The following is an 18,050-nucleotide window of genomic DNA, read 5'->3' on the forward strand; positions in this document are numbered from 1 at the left end:
ATCTCAAACCATGAATTACGAGATTTGGACCATGAGCATCAAATATTAACTGCCATATTAACTACATCAGCATCAGCTGGCCTCAAATGTTGAGATCAAAGCAGCAAACTTGGTATGCAGGTGAGTCAGAGAGTGTGTCGAGGTCACATGTGGGGTGCAGGGACACCTGTCTGGGCTTCTTCTGACACACAACAGCCCACATGAGTGGATCTGCAGTGGGTCCTGACCTCTGTACACGAGCCTACTTCCTCCCCTGCTTCAACATGCAGACAGATTAGCTAAGCTTAGCTGACCCAGGTCGGCCCCCTGTCCATCCACCAGCATAATGACTTTGCAGCCATGTCTAATGATAGAGGGGCTACAGCAAACACTGGAGCAGCTGTAATGCACAGACATCACCTATGAATGATCTCCATTCGACAATCCCGATAGACATTCTCATAATTTCAACACCAAGAGAAAAAAAAAATCATGTTCAGCTACTCTGCTTGTTAAAGGGAAATATACCAAACTGTCTTTCAAGGATAAAGAGTCTCAGCCTGCCTGAAAAACCCATCATAAATAAATCCTCACTCAACTGTTTCTCAGTAGAGCTGCACATATGATAGCAGAGCAGAGGGGGGATAAGGGTGGGGAGAGCTATGGAGAGTATACAGGAAACACAGAGGGAGGGCAACACACTCAAAAATAAGACGTTAAGACTTTGGAAACCCTGAAAGCGGTTCATTCCCCCAGGCTACATAAATCTCATTACTTCCCCCGCATTGCCTCAGCATATAAGGTGAATATCACTGCATTTTACATCAAAGTGCTGAGTAACACAAAGGTATCCGAGCTGTTGTTCAGGGCAAATTAAAATGTTTAGTTGAGCAGAGCAATGCTTTGATATGAGTCGACTTGTTTTAAAGGGCTTATGGGTATGAACACCAAGACAGCGCACGCTTTCTTTCCTTCTTTCTCTGTTTTTGTTATTTTACTGTAATTTTGGGAATGATGGGAGCTTAAGGAGTTGTGGTTGAGTTTAGAGCCTTGGGCTGAACTCAACCCAAACTCATAATGCTAACCCCAAAACAGAGGGACAGTTTTAATACTTTCAAGCCAAATAAGTGGATATCAGTTTACGGAGGAATGCAGTGAGGTCAACTAAAGCTTTACTTAGAAATTTGTTAGAATCACATGTGTTGATTGTCAAGTGCAGATACATTCTGCGCCAAGCACATGAGGCTGGAGGCGCAGTCTGCGTCTGCAGTCTGCCTCCTCACTGCACAGGAGGAGGCATGTTAACTGAGGATGATCATAAATTCTGCTGGATTTACTACGTTTGTGACTGTCAGTTTTGCAAAAGGAGGCCTGAACAAAGCACAGATGGGATTTACAAGAGCCACAAGGAAGACTGTTGTGGGGAAAAAAAACATGTGTTCAATACAGACATGCAAATAAAAATCCAAAATGATTATTAGAAATGTGTTTGTTTGCATGTGCACCATCATAGTTTAGCCTGTTAGCATGCTTACATTTGGTAATTAGCACTAAACATAAAGTAAAAGTACAGCTAAGGCTGACGGCACTGACATTAGTTTTACAGGTGTCGGATAAATAAAAGTACTGAGCAAATAAGAATTTATCCTGATGACGGTGTGAGATTTAAAGCCAGGAGACCACTTCGATATCAGTATCAAATTTCACTTAATAGTGAGGATATTTCACTCAAGACCAAAGATGTTCATGTCATGGCGATGTAAGGTGGAGGCAAAGTCGTGAAAAATGGAAATTCAATGTTTTCATATCAAAAAGAAGCAGGAATATGATCATGCGCTGCCACGTTTTGTATACAGTGTGATCGTGAATCAAATGTCTTTTGGGGGTTATTTCAATATAATAAATTCTTTCTTTACCCTTTGTTGCTGCTTCCTCTTCCATACTGCCACATGGTGTCAAACAGCAAATCATTCTACTCCCTGTTACTGTGTCTATAAGCTCACAATACACCAGTACTGGCTGAGTCAAACTGGACAACAAGTCCTTTCCCTGCCAGTCTCTCTCTCTCTCTCTCTCACACTCACACACACACACACACACACACACACATACACACACACACACACACACACACACACACACACACACACACTCTTCAGGCTAAAAACATCATGTTCTCTTCAGCTGACTCACTTCACTCACACGTCAAAGTCATGTCAGGAAGTGAATGTGTGTGTTCATGTGTGTTCCCGCATACGACTGCAACTAAATGAAGCCAAGTGACGAAACGTGTCTATGTCTGTGTCTTGCATTGTGCTTTACATGCTTGTGTGTGCATGTGTGTGTGTGTTTGTGTGCGTGTCAGCCCTGTGTTCATAAGCCATAGCATTGCCCCCTGCCTCAGCTCTGGATACGACTTGTGCAGCGCGGACACCTGGGGAGCAAGATCAATGCCGGAGCTTTCACATTGGGAGAAAGAGGAAACAACTCTCCATGGTCCATAAGACTTTCTGCACTAGAATGAGTTTCCATTTCTGGGAGCCAGGCTCAGCCCAGAACAGCCTAATATGAAAAAAAAAGATGCAGTTAAATGTCCCTCAGTCCCTCAGTGCAGCACAGAATGCACTCTGAAACCCTTTTGAAAACAACAGAACCAAGTGATATTGAAAAAGCCAGAAGGAGGAGGTGATATATTAGACTGCCAGCGGAACAGTGCAGCACAGCCGCTTGTTCGCTTTCTAAAGATGTGTGTGTGTGGCACAGACTTGGCTTTCAGGGAGCTCTGTTCCTTCAGTTGCTTTATAATGTGCCCACTACTGCTGCGAGAATCAGTGGAGCAAAGTTTCCTTTGTTTCCACGTCACACTAAACTTTCAGGGCTTGGATGGCGTTCCCGGTTTCTTTGCCCACTTCAGAGCCGCATTTCAAACGCATTACTATTTAACTCTGAATTCAAACTTCTGTATTTTCTGGAAGGAAGTGTGGTTTGCAGCCAAGCATCAGAAACATCACAAAAACCCACCAATCACAGCAACAATTGATTTTTTTCTGTCTACAGCTTCAACCAACAACTCATGTGGATACAACTAATGTCCCCATGCTTGTCAATCAATACATAAAAAGCCGTTAGTTAGGGTGTTTTTCATTGTGTCATTTCTGGAGCGAAACTGTGACTTTACTGCAATGCCAGACACCACATTTTAGAACATAGCTCCTCTGCAGACAGTGAACTATGCTGAGTGATTGCCTACAACCATCCCTCTGTAATGAATACAATCCAGTGTGACTACTGGTTGCATGCATGTGTCCGCACAATGCTGCAACCACACGCACAACGGCCACACTGTTCTAGTCAGGGTGGAAACATGCTGTACTGGGAAGCATGACTGTGCCAGCAGGCTAACAAAGTGTCCACTGTGTGTGTGTGAGTGTGTTGGACTTCTACAAACACTCCAGTCCACACTGGAGCAGTGTTGCAGGTGTGGGCAGACGGCGATTTTTGTCAGGCCTTTAATCCTGCGCACAGCTTGGCACCCTTTGCTGCATAGTGCAAATCCCACTGAGCTGAAGTTAACAACAAATGTTTCTCTTTTCCGAGAGGAAACTGGAGTACATAAACAACCCGAACGAGAATTATTTCTGCACCAGTGAAGGTCTGACTGCAGAGTTTAAACTGATACTGCACTGGCAGCTATGTCTGGAGGGTCTTCGCCTAAAACGGTGCTTCTAAACCACAGCTGAAACATCAATAAATTGGTTTAAAACTCAACTTTTATCATTGTTTAAAGTATGTATAAATATGTATTACAAATATTCAGAAATATATGTACAAATACTGCTTCCAGCTTCTCAAATTTGAGTTTGCTGCTATTGTGTTCCATATCATTTTAAGTTGAATATCTTTGGGTTTTGAACTGCTGGCTGGACTAAATAAATACTCTAAAGATCCAACCTTGGATGGAGGGCATTTCATTCTATTTTCTGATGAAGATGGTGAAAAGGATTGGTAACTGCAGCCTGGACGTCAACAGCCTATGAGCAGTTAAGATTATGAATCATTTGTCTGTTCTTAAATTCTTTACATTTGAAGAATGTAAAGACCTGAATAAGTAGAACTATTCAGTCTGTTGAGGGAAAAAGCTAATATTATATTTTGTGACCCCTTCTGGGACCCTGACCCAGGTTGGAAACCACTGGCCTACATAAGAACATATTTATGCAATCCACAAAGAAAATATGAATAAACAGGAAACCACTGACACATATATACACACACACACACACACACACACACACACACACGTGTCTCTGAACCACGTGCATCACTGCAGCTCAGGCTCCAGCCCTCTCAGGGTGAAAGTGACTGAGGGGATTATTGATTGTTGCCATTTAGGCTGACACAGGCCCAGACTGGCCATAAGCTTACTATCCTCCCAGCCATTGTCTGCAATGAAACCACTCTTCCTCATCAAAAAGGCCACTAAGGTGGCCAGCTGAGTGAACGGACTCCCATGATGACAGGAGTGAGGGCGATGTCACTCTCCATTCTCTCCATCTCTTCTTCGTCTCCATTATGTCCTCAAGCCTCTTTCTCTCTTATTTTAACCTTCTGCAATTAGCTTGTCTATTCCTGCCTGTATCTCTTTCTTTCTGCCTCTATCCTTGTTCTTTTCCAACATTCTTTGTCTGGCAGCGTTTTTTGTCTTGGCGTCAGCCCATGTCGCCTCCGTGGCCCTTGCTTCTCTGCGGGTGTCCTCTCACTTCATCACTGCTGCTGTATGTCTTAATCTCGAACAGTCAGATGTCGTTTCTTCTCAAGCTCGCAGAGGTCTGGAGAACAAAAGTTAGTTCACAAATGGGAAGAGATGCAATTGTTAGATTTTAAATGGGAGAAACTAATGAGTTGAATAAAAAACAACAAATGCCTGTTGCAAGTTCTCCGAGCCGCATGTGGCATTTTCAGAATCTATTGAATTAACAGTGATAGAAAACAGCAGCAAATCCTCTCATCTGAGAAGCTGAAACCAGAGTGTGTTTGGCTTCTTTGCTTGATAAAAGCAATTCATTGATTATCACAATTATTGTTGATTCAGTTTCTAATAATTTCAGTGCTGCTCCAGACCACTGTGAGCTTGACAAGACGGATATCTGACTAAGGAAGATTAGGCTGTTTGTGTCCCTTTCTCTCTGGCTTCCTCTCGCTTTCCCTCTTCCTCCCTCTCCTAATCCCTCTGTCTTCCTCTCCCCTTCTCCTCGAGCCTTAGGGGGATCATCCAGAAGCAAACTAATTTCCCTTCCCCGAAGAGTCGCTGCTCTCGCCGGACCCGTCTCTCTCCACCTCCCTCTACCCTCTTTGTCAGTCTTTCACCCTAATCTCCATAATGCAGTCTCTGGCAGGAGTCCGCCGTATGTGCTTTGTCCAGGGCTGGGCTCTGGCTCTGGGATGATGAGCAGGTAGCTACAGGCACTCTCTCTACTGGTAATTGCAGCCGAGGCAGACGGAGCACAGCATGGGGGTACGGCACGCACACACACACACTAACACACACACGTAGTATTATTCATGTTCAGTTCACTAAGTCAGAGGTTGGAGGAAATGTCAAAAATGGTCATTTCTTTGCATCCTGAACACACCCATCCCTTCTTCAAACAAGCCTTGAATGTCAGTGTGTTGATAGTTTTACTGTTATCATTTTTAAGGAAACGTTTGCAGCACAGATCTATTCCCAGCATGCATCTATTCCTATTAATGACTTTAGGGAGGTATCGCTAATCTCCTGTGTATTCTCCACATTCTGTGCTCACTTCATGTTGCTGAAAGCATATTCGGACCATATGTTGAGCATGTGCGTATATATACATATACATTATGAGCATATGCTTACTGTAAACTGCTGCTATCTTGCAGCAAAATATTGAGCAACTGTGCTGATGCACTGAAAGATTAATGTGGGTAAAACTCAACTTAAATCCGATCAACACATGGCTGGGTGATACGATAGGCCATATGTAAAAAGAAAATGATGATTGAGAAAGCAGCAATCTGAATAATTACTGGCGTCATTTCTACGAATAATTGTAGATTTGATCTTATATACGCCCTGTGGAGTTTTTGACCACCGGTAGTGCTGTGGAGTAATGTTTTTACTTGTCGGGCCGTGTTTTGTTTGAATCATGCACATGCATGCGAACGAGCACGGCTCACATCCTGCCTCTGCCTTCGCGCTATTGCACTGATTGGTAGTTAGTGGTGACACACGGACAAAACAGGCAACGCACCAACAAAGCAGTAAAGAAGAAGACTTCCAGCAAGCTATGTATGCAAGAACAAGTATTTGTTTGTGAGAAACATCCACAGAGCAGCTTTAACTTTAATTCTAATCATTCTTTATAACGACAATTGCTGTAATATTTGCTGTCACAGGCCTCCTGTTACTGTCATCTTTGATAATGAAGTGTATGTATGAAATTAATGACTTTTACATTTCTTGAGTGTTCAAAATAAATACTGGATTGGACAGGCTCTTGTATTATTTTAAAATCTATTTATCTCAATCTAGTCTTTCTTGAAAGTTGGTAAAAATCTAAAAAAAAGAATTCTTATTAATCATAGTGTCTCAACACAAATGCAGCAGTTGTGTTTTACATGGTCAAAATATGGGTAGTATCCTCTTAACTGGGGAAAGTTTTACCTTTACCCACACATCAGGCAGTCCTTCCTATTGGCCACACAAGGGCTGTGCATCATTACTACCTGCCATGAGGCACCTGCCGGGAAATAAATGAATAGAAGCACAGAGGAGGGCATCAGTTTAGTGGCCGCTGTAGGGGGCGTTCATAACACCTGGCAAGCTCACCAACACCGCACAATAAGGAGCCTGGCTGCTAGCTTTTTATCAGCCGTATCAAATTACCATGTGCCACACTGAACACAAGCCACAGCCACGGGTAAAAACACACACACAAAAAAAGTGTGAGAGCATCAAATCCGGTGGGAGGAAGAGATACACAATGAGAGTACCATCTGAGGAAAGGGTGAGAAAATGAAGCAGTGTGGAACATCTTGACTACACGATGCAGAATCTGGCAGAAAAAGGTGGAGCAGCAGGAGGAAGAGGGTGGATTAATAGAATCTGTGAAAGGTAAGTGGGCTGGAGCATCTTGCCAATATCAGTTTATGGCCATCAGAGTCAAATGTGTTGCTACAACTTTCTATCACACATGCTGTGGATAATGAGAGACCATGTCATCCATTTAGTCTCATTTCCATTTTACAGCCCTTTGATAGGAGGAATCAGAGAGCCCTGGCTCCAGCAGAGACTTTATGGCCCTGGGCTTCACTCTGTGTGTGTGTGTGTGTGTGTGTGTGTGTGTGTGTGTGTGTGTGTGTGTGTGTGTGTGTGTCCATCTCTGCCTGAACCTGTGTGCCTCATCTAGCACTGCGATGTGCTCCTGTTGATGAACTGGACCGTAGAAAAAGCAATGACAAATTTAATGGCTGTCATAGACAGTGCGGTCAATGTTCCAATTGAGTAAAGTGGTTATTTCCATTTTGCCGGTTTGACACAGTAATTTTTGTTCAGAGCATGTGATAATCCTGCATTTATGTGCCCCAACGAATCTGCTGGACGGATATGGGCAAAAAAAGGGTTAGTGTGGGTCTTTGTATTATCATAATAACACCATCTAGTTTTCAGCTTTTGTGAGCTTTTGTTTTGCTCATCTGCAGTTTAAATCCCGTAGAAGACTTGCGTTATTGATCGTTTTGTTTCTTTTTTGATGCTTTCACTTATACTTTTCTCCCCAGAGGACAGAGGTCGGAGTCAGCCTCAGCACGACATCCCTGGAGGTGGAGTTTCACTTTAAAGGTCAAGGACACTTCAGCACAAGAAAGGAACCTGAGCAGTGTCCTGAAGTGTTCAATATTTACTCATGTTAGCAGTGTACAATTTTGGAAGATATACCATCAATTGATGTACGTCACTGTTTCATAGTGACAGGAAGTGATACTGTATGTTGAACTATATCAAACTGCATCTTTGAATATTTCTAATTTTACTAACAAAACCTGACAAAAAAGTCAATTTTTCAATGGACAATTCAGATGCAGCTCAGGCTTTGTTCCCAAGGCTACTGTTTTGACATATTTGATGCAGAGATACCATGTTCTCTTGTAATTAAGGCTGAGCAACATCGATATCCCAATGAGACGGTCCTCCAGAGAAGAACAACAGCATAATTCATTTTAGAAAATGGCCCAAAACGACATCGCAAAGGATTAAATATGGCGAAGTTGCTATAGAGCAACAAAGTCAATGAAGTCTTTCACATTACGATCATTCCCTAATTTTAACCACATCATTATTTCTGTAACCAAGCAAGTGCTTATTTTAACCCAAATCATGACCTTTCCCAAACCTGTTGTTTTTGTGCCTGAACCAAGCCTAACCCTAATCATAGCACTGTCACACCATGAAACAGATTCATTTTTCATCAGTGATTTGAAAGTTCTGGATGCCTGATGCTGTCCTGTCAATAATAAAGTCAGATCAGAAAACATTTCTGTTGCTCTAAGAATCAAAGCCAAACCTGAGTGGCCGTCAGTGAACACATGGTCTGATAACACTTACAGGGTGCAACTAACTGGCAGAGAATCACTTCCTGTCTTTGTTGTCTAATACTACAAATCTGTCTGTTTTTTCCACTAATACCACTGCTCACAGCACACTACAAAAAAGAAATTAATAATCTAAAATACAAAGACAACAGCCTGATTTAATTCAGAGAGCAGTTTGTGCAATCTGTCCATTTCTTTTTTCACAGTATTTTGCCAGTGAAGCCCTGTTGTCAACAAACAGGATTCTTTTTACGTGACACAGTCTGCTGTTTGGTAACTCCCATGATTTAATCACGGTTTTTGAAAAGCAGCTTATTCTGATGATCCTACAAAGCTACCTTGACATTCTGTGTGCCAACTGCCTCCTAAAACAATATCTGCTGACACTATTTATGGGGAAATTATCTTCAATTTGAGGACAAATGGGGTATGATTGCATAACCCAAAGTGTACACCGAAATGCGCATTCAAATTTGTGTGAAATAAGTATGATTTATGAGCCAAGCGGGTTTGCCTTTCAGCTCCATATGAAAGTAATCCCTGTGCAATGAAAAGATGATTGAGGACGGACTCCCTTTTTGGTTATTTTCTTTTTTTCATGCCAGTGATTCCTCAGAGAATGTACCTGTCCATCATAGCCATGCCTGTGGGGCCTCGGAGGGAGGAATCAGGGGAGGAGAAATAATGAGAGCTCACACCGGCTGCAAGGAACTCAGAGACTCCTACTCTGTGGGGGCTCTTCCTCTTTACACCCCCACACTAACATCCCAACCACCCGAACAACAGGGACACGCCCTCTGGTGACCACTGTCTCACAATCCATGGCGATAGAGGGTTGTGATCACACCTCGGCAGCCTTTTGGGTACTCGGCGCAGCCAAGAAACTTCAAAGAGCCAGGCTGAGCACTGAGCTAGGGCCAGATCACATTGTCTCTGTCTCTCAGTTTGTTGAGCAACACACAGTAACATTCACTGACACCCAAAACAGAAGAGGCCTATTATTTCCACAATAGGATTCGGACTGCGCCAGGCTTTAGAAGTTCAATAAATGATTTTTTACTTTTCTCTTCTGGTGGATTTAAATGACACCGTTGTGCAGTGCTGTCAGAGGGAAAATGGTAGCAAAATGAAGTGGAGGGGAAAAAAAGAAATGAAGACAAAGTGCTTACTGTGAGTAAAATGTCTCCACTGACTTTGGAAGGTACTGCTTTTTCAGTCACAACAGTAGAATAGTTTTAGTGCAGCAAAGGACAGAAACTCATTAATATCACCCAGGGAAAAGAAACAGACGTTTTCTCATAAATTTGATTTATGTATCAGTTATCAATTGTTATCGCAATGGATGATGATATCATTGTATATTTATACGTTACAATTATCTATTTTTTGCACATATGAGTCCATTCACAGCCCATCCTAACTTACTTTTCCTCCTGATGGCCTATGCTTATGCTACCTCATTAAGCAGATCATGTGATACTGAAAAAATATTGTACTAGCCATAGTGATGTAACTGCAGAACATACAAGTGAATTTAAAAAAAGGCGGTCAGCTCAGGAAATGTAATATTGATCAGTGACAATGGCAAATCACCCTGCATTACTCTAATTGGCTTTTTACTTGCAAAGCTTTATTGCACTTTTACTAACGAGATTTTACCACCAAAACAGAAAATCTACAGCCCAGGACGAGAGGGCTGTGCAGTGGTCGATTAAAACCTCCTAGAACATCACTGGTACACATCTTCCGAGCATCAGCAATACTGAGGAGGTGTCTGCACAGGGCCCAAAGGATACTAAAAGACAACATCCACCCCAGCCACAGCTTGTCCGCCCTGCTGCTGTGTGGCAAGCGATACAGAGGTGTCCGCTGCCGTGCCACCAGACCACAGAGCAGCTTTTTTCCTCAGGCTGTGAGAATCCCCCTGTTCTGTGTGTAGCATAAAGGGAAAAAAACTTGCATTTCTGTGTATAACCCTGTATTATAGAATGACAAATGAACCTTGAACCTTTACCTTGTAATTATGAAAAAGGTGAACATAGTTACCGCTCATCGCCATTTGAGGATATTGTAATTACGACATCCTGATGTTGTTAATTAGGGAGGTTGACGGAATTCATAATTGCAAGAAACGTCTCCATTTGCGGTCTCCTTTTTGACCATGCTTCCATAGAAATTCTTGTGCAACAACAAAGTCAAACTAGACTGCAGAGCAGGTGGGAGAGGAACAGCTGGAGGGAATCCAGATGGCACTGAGATTCTATTCAAACAACACATTTTGGGTCATCTGGACATCAAGCTTTTGCTCATCCGTCACGCAAACCAGACAACTCTGTGGACTGTTTGGGCTGAATTAGAGTAGCCGCCATCATCAATCCATTACATCTTGTCTCGACTGGTACTGTAAGTATGAGCTGAGACACCTTGCGGCCTCACCGTGGGCCTTCCAACAGTCAGCATCCATGAGCCAAGCACCAACACGGGCCGTAGCCCGGACAACAGCCTAATGCTCAGCCGCCACCTGTTTCCACGGGTGTCGGGGTGACAAACTGCAGGAATAATGAGGTCGTGGGAGTGGAGCATGGAAGGGTGAGATGGAAGGGGGTCTAAACACAGGAAGGGAGAGGAAGTTCCCATTTATAATTCATGTCAGGAGAATTATCATCAGCACTGTGGCATTTGGAATGAATTATTGATTGTGTCTTGGAAGCTTTATGTAAAAACTTGCAGTTGGGGGGTCCTGATGGACGGGGCGTGAAGTAAGAGGGCACAGGGATAGAAGAAGCAGCCACAAAACTGTCTGCTGAGGCAGGAGGATGTGTTTTCAGGGAAGGTTATGAGATAAATTCTCTCTTAGGGGAGCACTGGGTGTAATCTTGGATCAAGGGATATAGTGTTAGGGGATAGATCATTGAAATAAAAGTAACAATACCACAATGTGAGAATACTTAGTTTCTACGTTACATTGATGATGCAATACATGTACATACAAGTAGCATTTTAATATTGCAGCTGGCCACAGTAACTTAATTTTAACAACTTTATACACTGCTGAGGAGTTTGATCTACAATGCATCTTATTTTATGAACTAATGATATGCTTTGGATCTAAAATCTCTGGAAAAAAACTATGAACTATACTGCAGATGTCAAATATTTCAAGACTCAAGTTCTTTATTTGTTAGGGTTAGGGTTATTTATTTATTTGTGCACAACAATCACACTGAAGCAATCATTAGTGATGAAATGCTTGTTCTCAGGCTCCCTTTAACAATGCTCATACAATATGTATAAAAAAGATGTAGTGTATGAAAAATGCAATATTCCCCACTTAAATATAGTAGCTGAGGTGCAGGAAATTGGTTAGTGGAGGTGTGTGAGAGAACACCTCGAATCCTTTTCCCTGAAGGATAATGTTATATTTCTTGAAAGCCTACACTTTCTTTTGCTGAAGCTGGTTTCAGCATTTCAGGTAACGTGGACGACCACGTGTGGAACCCTAGAGTAAAGTAGCATCAAAGGTTCAGTACAGCTACCTTAAAGTACATGTGCAGTGCTTCAGTAGATGTAATCAGCTACTTTCCACCACTGGGAATAATAAAGGACGCAGAATTTATGTACTTTGCGATGCTTGTACACGTACAAAACTTATGACTTTGATGTTATACGTGTTGAAAACACAACCCTGATTCCAAAACAGTTGGGATGTTGTGTAAAAGGTAAATAAAAGCAGAATACATAATTTGCAAACGAACTGTGTTTACTGACAACAGCTTTACACAGTGTTCCTGAGTCTATGTAGTAATATCCTTTATACAATCATGTGTTCACAAAGTGGGGAACCTCGCTCCATCCTTCCTTGTGAATGGGTGGTAAGAGTTTATTCTCAGGATGCTTTATCGATTAGAGAAAACATATTCACGTCAACTTCATCATATTGAAACTGAACTAAAGCAACGGCTCCGGTTTCTTATTAGGCAATAAATCTCTTCGAACCACTCATCTCCTCCGGAAGGGCAAGGCAACTGCAGCTTTAAAAATCCACCTGGGCCTTGACAGCAAAGGACTGCTGCTGAGGACGTGGTCACTAATGGAAGGGGACGTATTGGAGTCAGTGACCCTAGTTGCTTGACCCTACACCTTCCTCCATCATTTACTGTAGTCTCTCCAGCCTGAGTCTGACGGGCATGAATCACTACCTTGTCTACAGCTATTCTTTTTCATTCCAAAGCACAGCGTGAATCAATACCAATACCAACATACAATTCATGTAACTCCTCCACACTGAACGGACAGCATGTTCGGTAGCCTTATGTAATTTGTCTTTTCAAGCAGGAACACATCTTTCCATCAAGAATGACTGAATAAGCAACAAGTAAATGTTGAATACGTGCACCTTAATATAAAGTATTGACCATTTCTTAACAGATGTAAGGCATTCCGAAATGTGCCCTAGAGCATGTAACTTCAATCTGAGCACTCATATGCAAAATTGTTATTTCTCAGCAGCATAACTTATCCTGAAAAGCAAGCCTTACTAAGACATGTAGTACCTGAGGTATGAACCCCAAAATACCCGAAAAACCATGTAAAGAGAACAAAGGGCTCAAAGGTTTAATGTATTTTACATGTTTGAAAATGTTCCTATGGAGAAAATGAGCACAGGGCCAGGCTGAGGGCTTGTGACTGAGGTTAAACGCTACTTCAGTAAATAGCATTCAGGCAGGCAGGCCAACGGTGGCTGAGGCACGTTCCAGATGTTTGTAGCACTGGGTGTGGATGCTAAGCAACTAGCTATTTTTAGCCACAGAGCACAGGAAGGAAATGAAAGGAGCAGAGTTCAGTGTGCATGGGATTCAGAGCAGCAGAGAGGGTAATCAAACACTGCTGACCAATGGCAACCACGCCGTCCTTACACAATGGTGGCTCGGCTGTCGCTGGCTTAGCCTTATCACAACATACTCACACTGAGAGTGGGTGGGAGATGAACGAGTGGGGAGAGGAGGACAGTGAGGGAAGGGAAGAGATGGATGGGGGAGGTGAGAGGGAGAGAAAAGCAGTTGAAAAGGGAGCAGTTGGTACAAATTAAATCAGGGGATTGGTGTGTTTCCTTCACATTACAACTCCCCATCTGTTTCAAGGTGTTTTTTGTGCCTTGTGTATTAGGTAAACTGATTGTAAGCTGTGATGCAGAGCAAATTTCTGAGATATCTTCCAATAAAAGATCTGATTTCATCCAAAGAACATGCAGTCACTTACTTATGGTGGCCAAAGCCAAAACTGCCACTTCAATGTCTTTGTTATAAGGTGGACAATTAAGCTGTAACAGTGGAAGAGTTTGGAAGAGTGAAGCGAGTTTGCTGGAAAACCTGTATCACCTACCAAGTGATAGCTGTTTGTCATGTGAGCTCCCATTCAGATTCATTTCAAATTTTATTCTTAAGCAGCACAAAAATAAAATCCATCCACCTTGACACTGTACTATCAAGTCGACGAGCATCCCTGGGATGGCTCCGACGCTTCACAAGTTAGTCGTGACTCAAAGGCTGTTTGGATGAGATAGAAATTGATGCAAGCAACACTGTCTGCATTTCAAATAAATGACGCTATTCCCTTTAATGAAGACGGCAAATCTGTCAGAAAGCTTCCTTCCTTCACTGCTCTCCAGTCACAGACGGAAAATTACCAAACTGTTGATCGATGGTTAACAGGTGCAGGCTAATTATGCTAATCATGGCAACAGCCAAATAAACTGATTGCCATGTTCATTTAAATGACAGCAATGTTCCTTTGGTGGCTAATTAAAATAGGTTGGGAGAAAGGAAACGAGGCGGCTGGGTTTGGACAGAGGGAGGTGTTTAAATAAAAGCGTTCTCTGGGGTCTACTGTAATAAGCTGTATTTCATTGGTTTAATGATGTCATAATGAATTTCTAATGATGGGGGATGGGTTCGGGTGCAAAGAATAGAAGTGTGGCGATATGTGCATGAAACCATACGGATACTTTCACCCCCGCGAAAAGGCAGCGCGGCAAGGGAGCCGTAGCTTGTACTGTTTGTGGCGTAGGGTGTTCCTGGTTGAAATGAGTTAAGCAAAGAAAATAAAAATCAGTAGAGGACGTCGAACAGGGTGTGTGCTCCATCTGTTTCAATACTAGCCCCACTGGAAAGGGCAGGGGAAGGTTTTGAAGGGGCAATTACTTTTTCTTTGCGCTGGGCCCAGTTGGCCCCAGTATCTATTTGCATGTGACCCAGGAAAAGGCATCATTAGAGGGAGGGTTGGCGATCAGAGGCCAGGGGAGATGAACTCTGGGGCCCCTGACAGCCACTGTGGAGGTATGAAAGGTGGATAGGGGCTGATTAATGTTTATAGAGGCAGCGGCTATGAAATCCCTCTCTTTTCCCTCCTCTCCCCAATGTCCTCTGTTTTAATTCCAGTCTTCCAGAGATTACACATAAACAGTTTAGGCGCTTTTCTTGCAAACACCTCCAGAGTGACACCAGGGAAACTCTGAGAGTTCCACCACTTCTTTTACTGAGAAATGTCTCCTCTTTTTGTTATATTTTTTATATTCTTCTTCTTCGCAGGAGGTAAAACATTCCAACATGTGCTGATCACATACTTCACCTAATAATGAGGTCAAATTAGATAGGATGTCCGCCCACATTATGCAGAACTGCTGTGTTATTTTATCTTTTATTCGTTTGAACCACCGTTGTGGCAACACCGTTTCAATAGCATTTGGCATTCGAGTCACGATGCAGCAGAAGAGAACTTAAGATGCACTCAAGCAAAGCTGTCAGTGTCTTTGGATGGACGGATCATACACGTGGCATCCAAAGTGACTGTCGCCTACTGCTGACTGCATCGCTCGCCACAATCTAAGATGATCAGCTGACACGTCAGGAAGTTAAATGGAGATCTACTCCCATTCAACAGAATGTCCAGCTTTTTTTCTTTGTGGAAGGTGAAAACAAAAAATGCTGCAGAAAGAAGAGATGAATGATACATATGATGGAAGTCAGTAATCTCTTTGTTTGCTATCGGATGTGCACACAAAGAAACTTTTATGTAAAGGTAACAAAAGAGGAAAGAGCATATCCAGTGATGGGCTGCCAAAAAAAAAGAAAAGAAATGCAGGTATAAAACAACCCCTTTTAAGCTTCCATTTATGAGGCATTCTCACTATTTAAATGTATGCCACATTAGTGGGGATCTACTCAATTCAATATATTATAATGTGATGTTTGGCCTTAATGGAAAATCAATGACGAGACAAGCCCGCCACCGCTGAGACCATACAAAAGCAATTTCCAAATTGACATATGGAGGGCCTATGTGATTGATTCTGACTGCTGTTGGATTTTAATACCGTTCGCAGCGAGCTCATTGACTCTCAGACATCGTCTTGTGGTTTATCTGCAAACTGCCAAATGAGCCCTTGTCTCCTTTTTCTTTTCTCTCATCTTTTCCCTCTCCGTCTTTTTTCAGACCCTCTTCTTGGCCCAAAAGCAGGGAGAGTGGATATGTTGAATTAGGTATGTTAGATAAATGAGCGGATGACTTGGTGCATATACATCCTCTTTATAATCGATCGCGGCGAGCTGTAATACAGTTTATTCAGATCTCACCTCTGCAGAGTAATCCTCGTCGCTGGGGTTCAAATTCTACATGTATCTTCAATCAGCTGAAAAGCTACTGTATTAACATTCCCAGTGCAGCAGCTCTGACACAATGGCATCAGCTGTCATCATCAATTTAATGACTTCATACTATCCCTGATGCTTGTTTTTTTAACCTGCTAGCCTAGAAAGAAGCCCCCCCCCCCCCCCCCCCCCCCCACACACACACACACAGGCGTTCTGTAGCCACATACAAACACACCACAGTCAAACGGATTAGAAAGTAGAGAGAAACAATTCACTTTCAGGAGCTGAGGCCAACAGGATATGCCCATCATGGATTACCAGCCAACCCCCCCCCCCCCCCCCCCGCAACATAAACCATTTGATTTCTCCTTTCATGTTTGGCCCAATGAAAAGAAAAAATCTCATTATCTGATGACCTCTTTCCTAGTGTTTTGCAGTAGTTTTGCTTTGATTCTAAAATGCCTAATTCATTTATATGTTGTAATCATATACTGCTACCTACTTTAATGCCATATTTGACATGTATAACCACAAACTTCATATTAAACCAAAGGCCAACAGTTCACTACATACATCAATTTTCTACCTATCACTAAAGGTCTGGGTCACTGAGGCAAACTCCAGCTCCTCGAGCAGGATCTTGAGACTTTCCCAGGTTGGGTGGGATCCCTTCTCATTTTTCTGGGTCTGTGTTGGACACAACAGGTTGGAAACCTACCCAGAGCACCTCCAAAGAAAGGGATGCATGAGGCACCATGATCAGATGCTCTACCACCTTTCAAAGCAAAAGAGCAGCACTTCCACTCTTATCGCCCTCTGAACGTCTGTGCTCCAAGAGAGCCCACTCACAGTCCATGCCCCTAATCTCCCCCAGGATGAAGGGAAATAAGGACCTTGCAGGCAGTGGCCTTATGACTACCCATTTAATAAACACAAAAATCCACTCGAATACCCCATAAAAACTACCCCATAAAGCTAATATGATGTGCTGGTGAGTCAGCCATCTTTACTGCTGAGCCAACAAGCACATGCACACTGTATTCCTACGGCAGACTGTTAGAAAGCAGAGCAGCTGAGCTCAACTCTAGTCACTCAGTGACATGAGATGAGACTGCTGACCCTGAAGTGTTACACCAAATGCTCATCTGAACTCCAAGTTCCAGGCTGAGACTAATGTAACTGACAGATTTGACTTTGAACTATATTTAAACCCATTCAAATCACATGGGCGCACCGTAAAACTGCAGTTCATCAGCCCATCTAGAAAGATCTAATGATAAAAATACCACACAGCACATCGGAGGTTTTCATCTGAGGACAGAAGGACAGACGGTGCAGTAAATGAAATTCTGAGTTACACAAGCAGCATCATGTCTCTAAGCGCCAGCTGTAGATAGAATAAAGCCGATGGGCAGAACCATTTTCTGAGCGGACCACAGTGTCAGTTTCAGTGCAGAGCGTTTTGGGGGCTGCAAAGTAGAGCATCCATCCATTTGCCTAATGTTAAACTCACCTTGCCGAAGTCCCTGACATCAAAGAGGTCAAAAGGGTCAAACAGCTCGCTGTTACGCAGGCCAAACTTGTCATGGCACACCTTGAGAAATGTCCGGATGTTCTTCAAACACAGGAACTGCAAAAGAGGAGGGGGAAAAAAACATAAATGCACGCTCAAACCAAATCTTGTATATACAATTCCAGCAACAGCGTACAGCTAACATATTGGATTCATAACAGTGTTGTGACAGCATGATTAAACAAGAAGAATATTTGCCCTCAGAAACATGTTCCACCAGTCTGTTTAATATC

At 42.8% G+C, this 18,050-nt stretch overlaps 1 protein-coding gene across 9 annotated transcripts in view; it reads right to left on the bottom strand.

The window, feature by feature from the left end:
• The window catches only part of vav2 (vav 2 guanine nucleotide exchange factor), a 191,132-nt gene that overhangs the window by 120,743 nt on the left and 52,339 nt on the right, over positions 1 to 18,050 (bottom strand). For all 9 annotated transcript variants that reach the window (XM_076758094.1, XM_076758093.1, XM_076758095.1 and 6 more), the window contains exon 2: positions 17,758 to 17,874. In XM_076758094.1, the coding sequence (XP_076614209.1) occupies positions 17,758 to 17,874 (117 nt within the window). The remainder of the gene's footprint in view (positions 1 to 17,757; positions 17,875 to 18,050) is intronic.

This window comes from Chaetodon auriga, chromosome 19 (assembly GCF_051107435.1).
Source record: "Chaetodon auriga isolate fChaAug3 chromosome 19, fChaAug3.hap1, whole genome shotgun sequence".
In the NCBI taxonomy this organism is placed as follows: Eukaryota; Metazoa; Chordata; class Actinopteri; order Chaetodontiformes; family Chaetodontidae; genus Chaetodon; species Chaetodon auriga.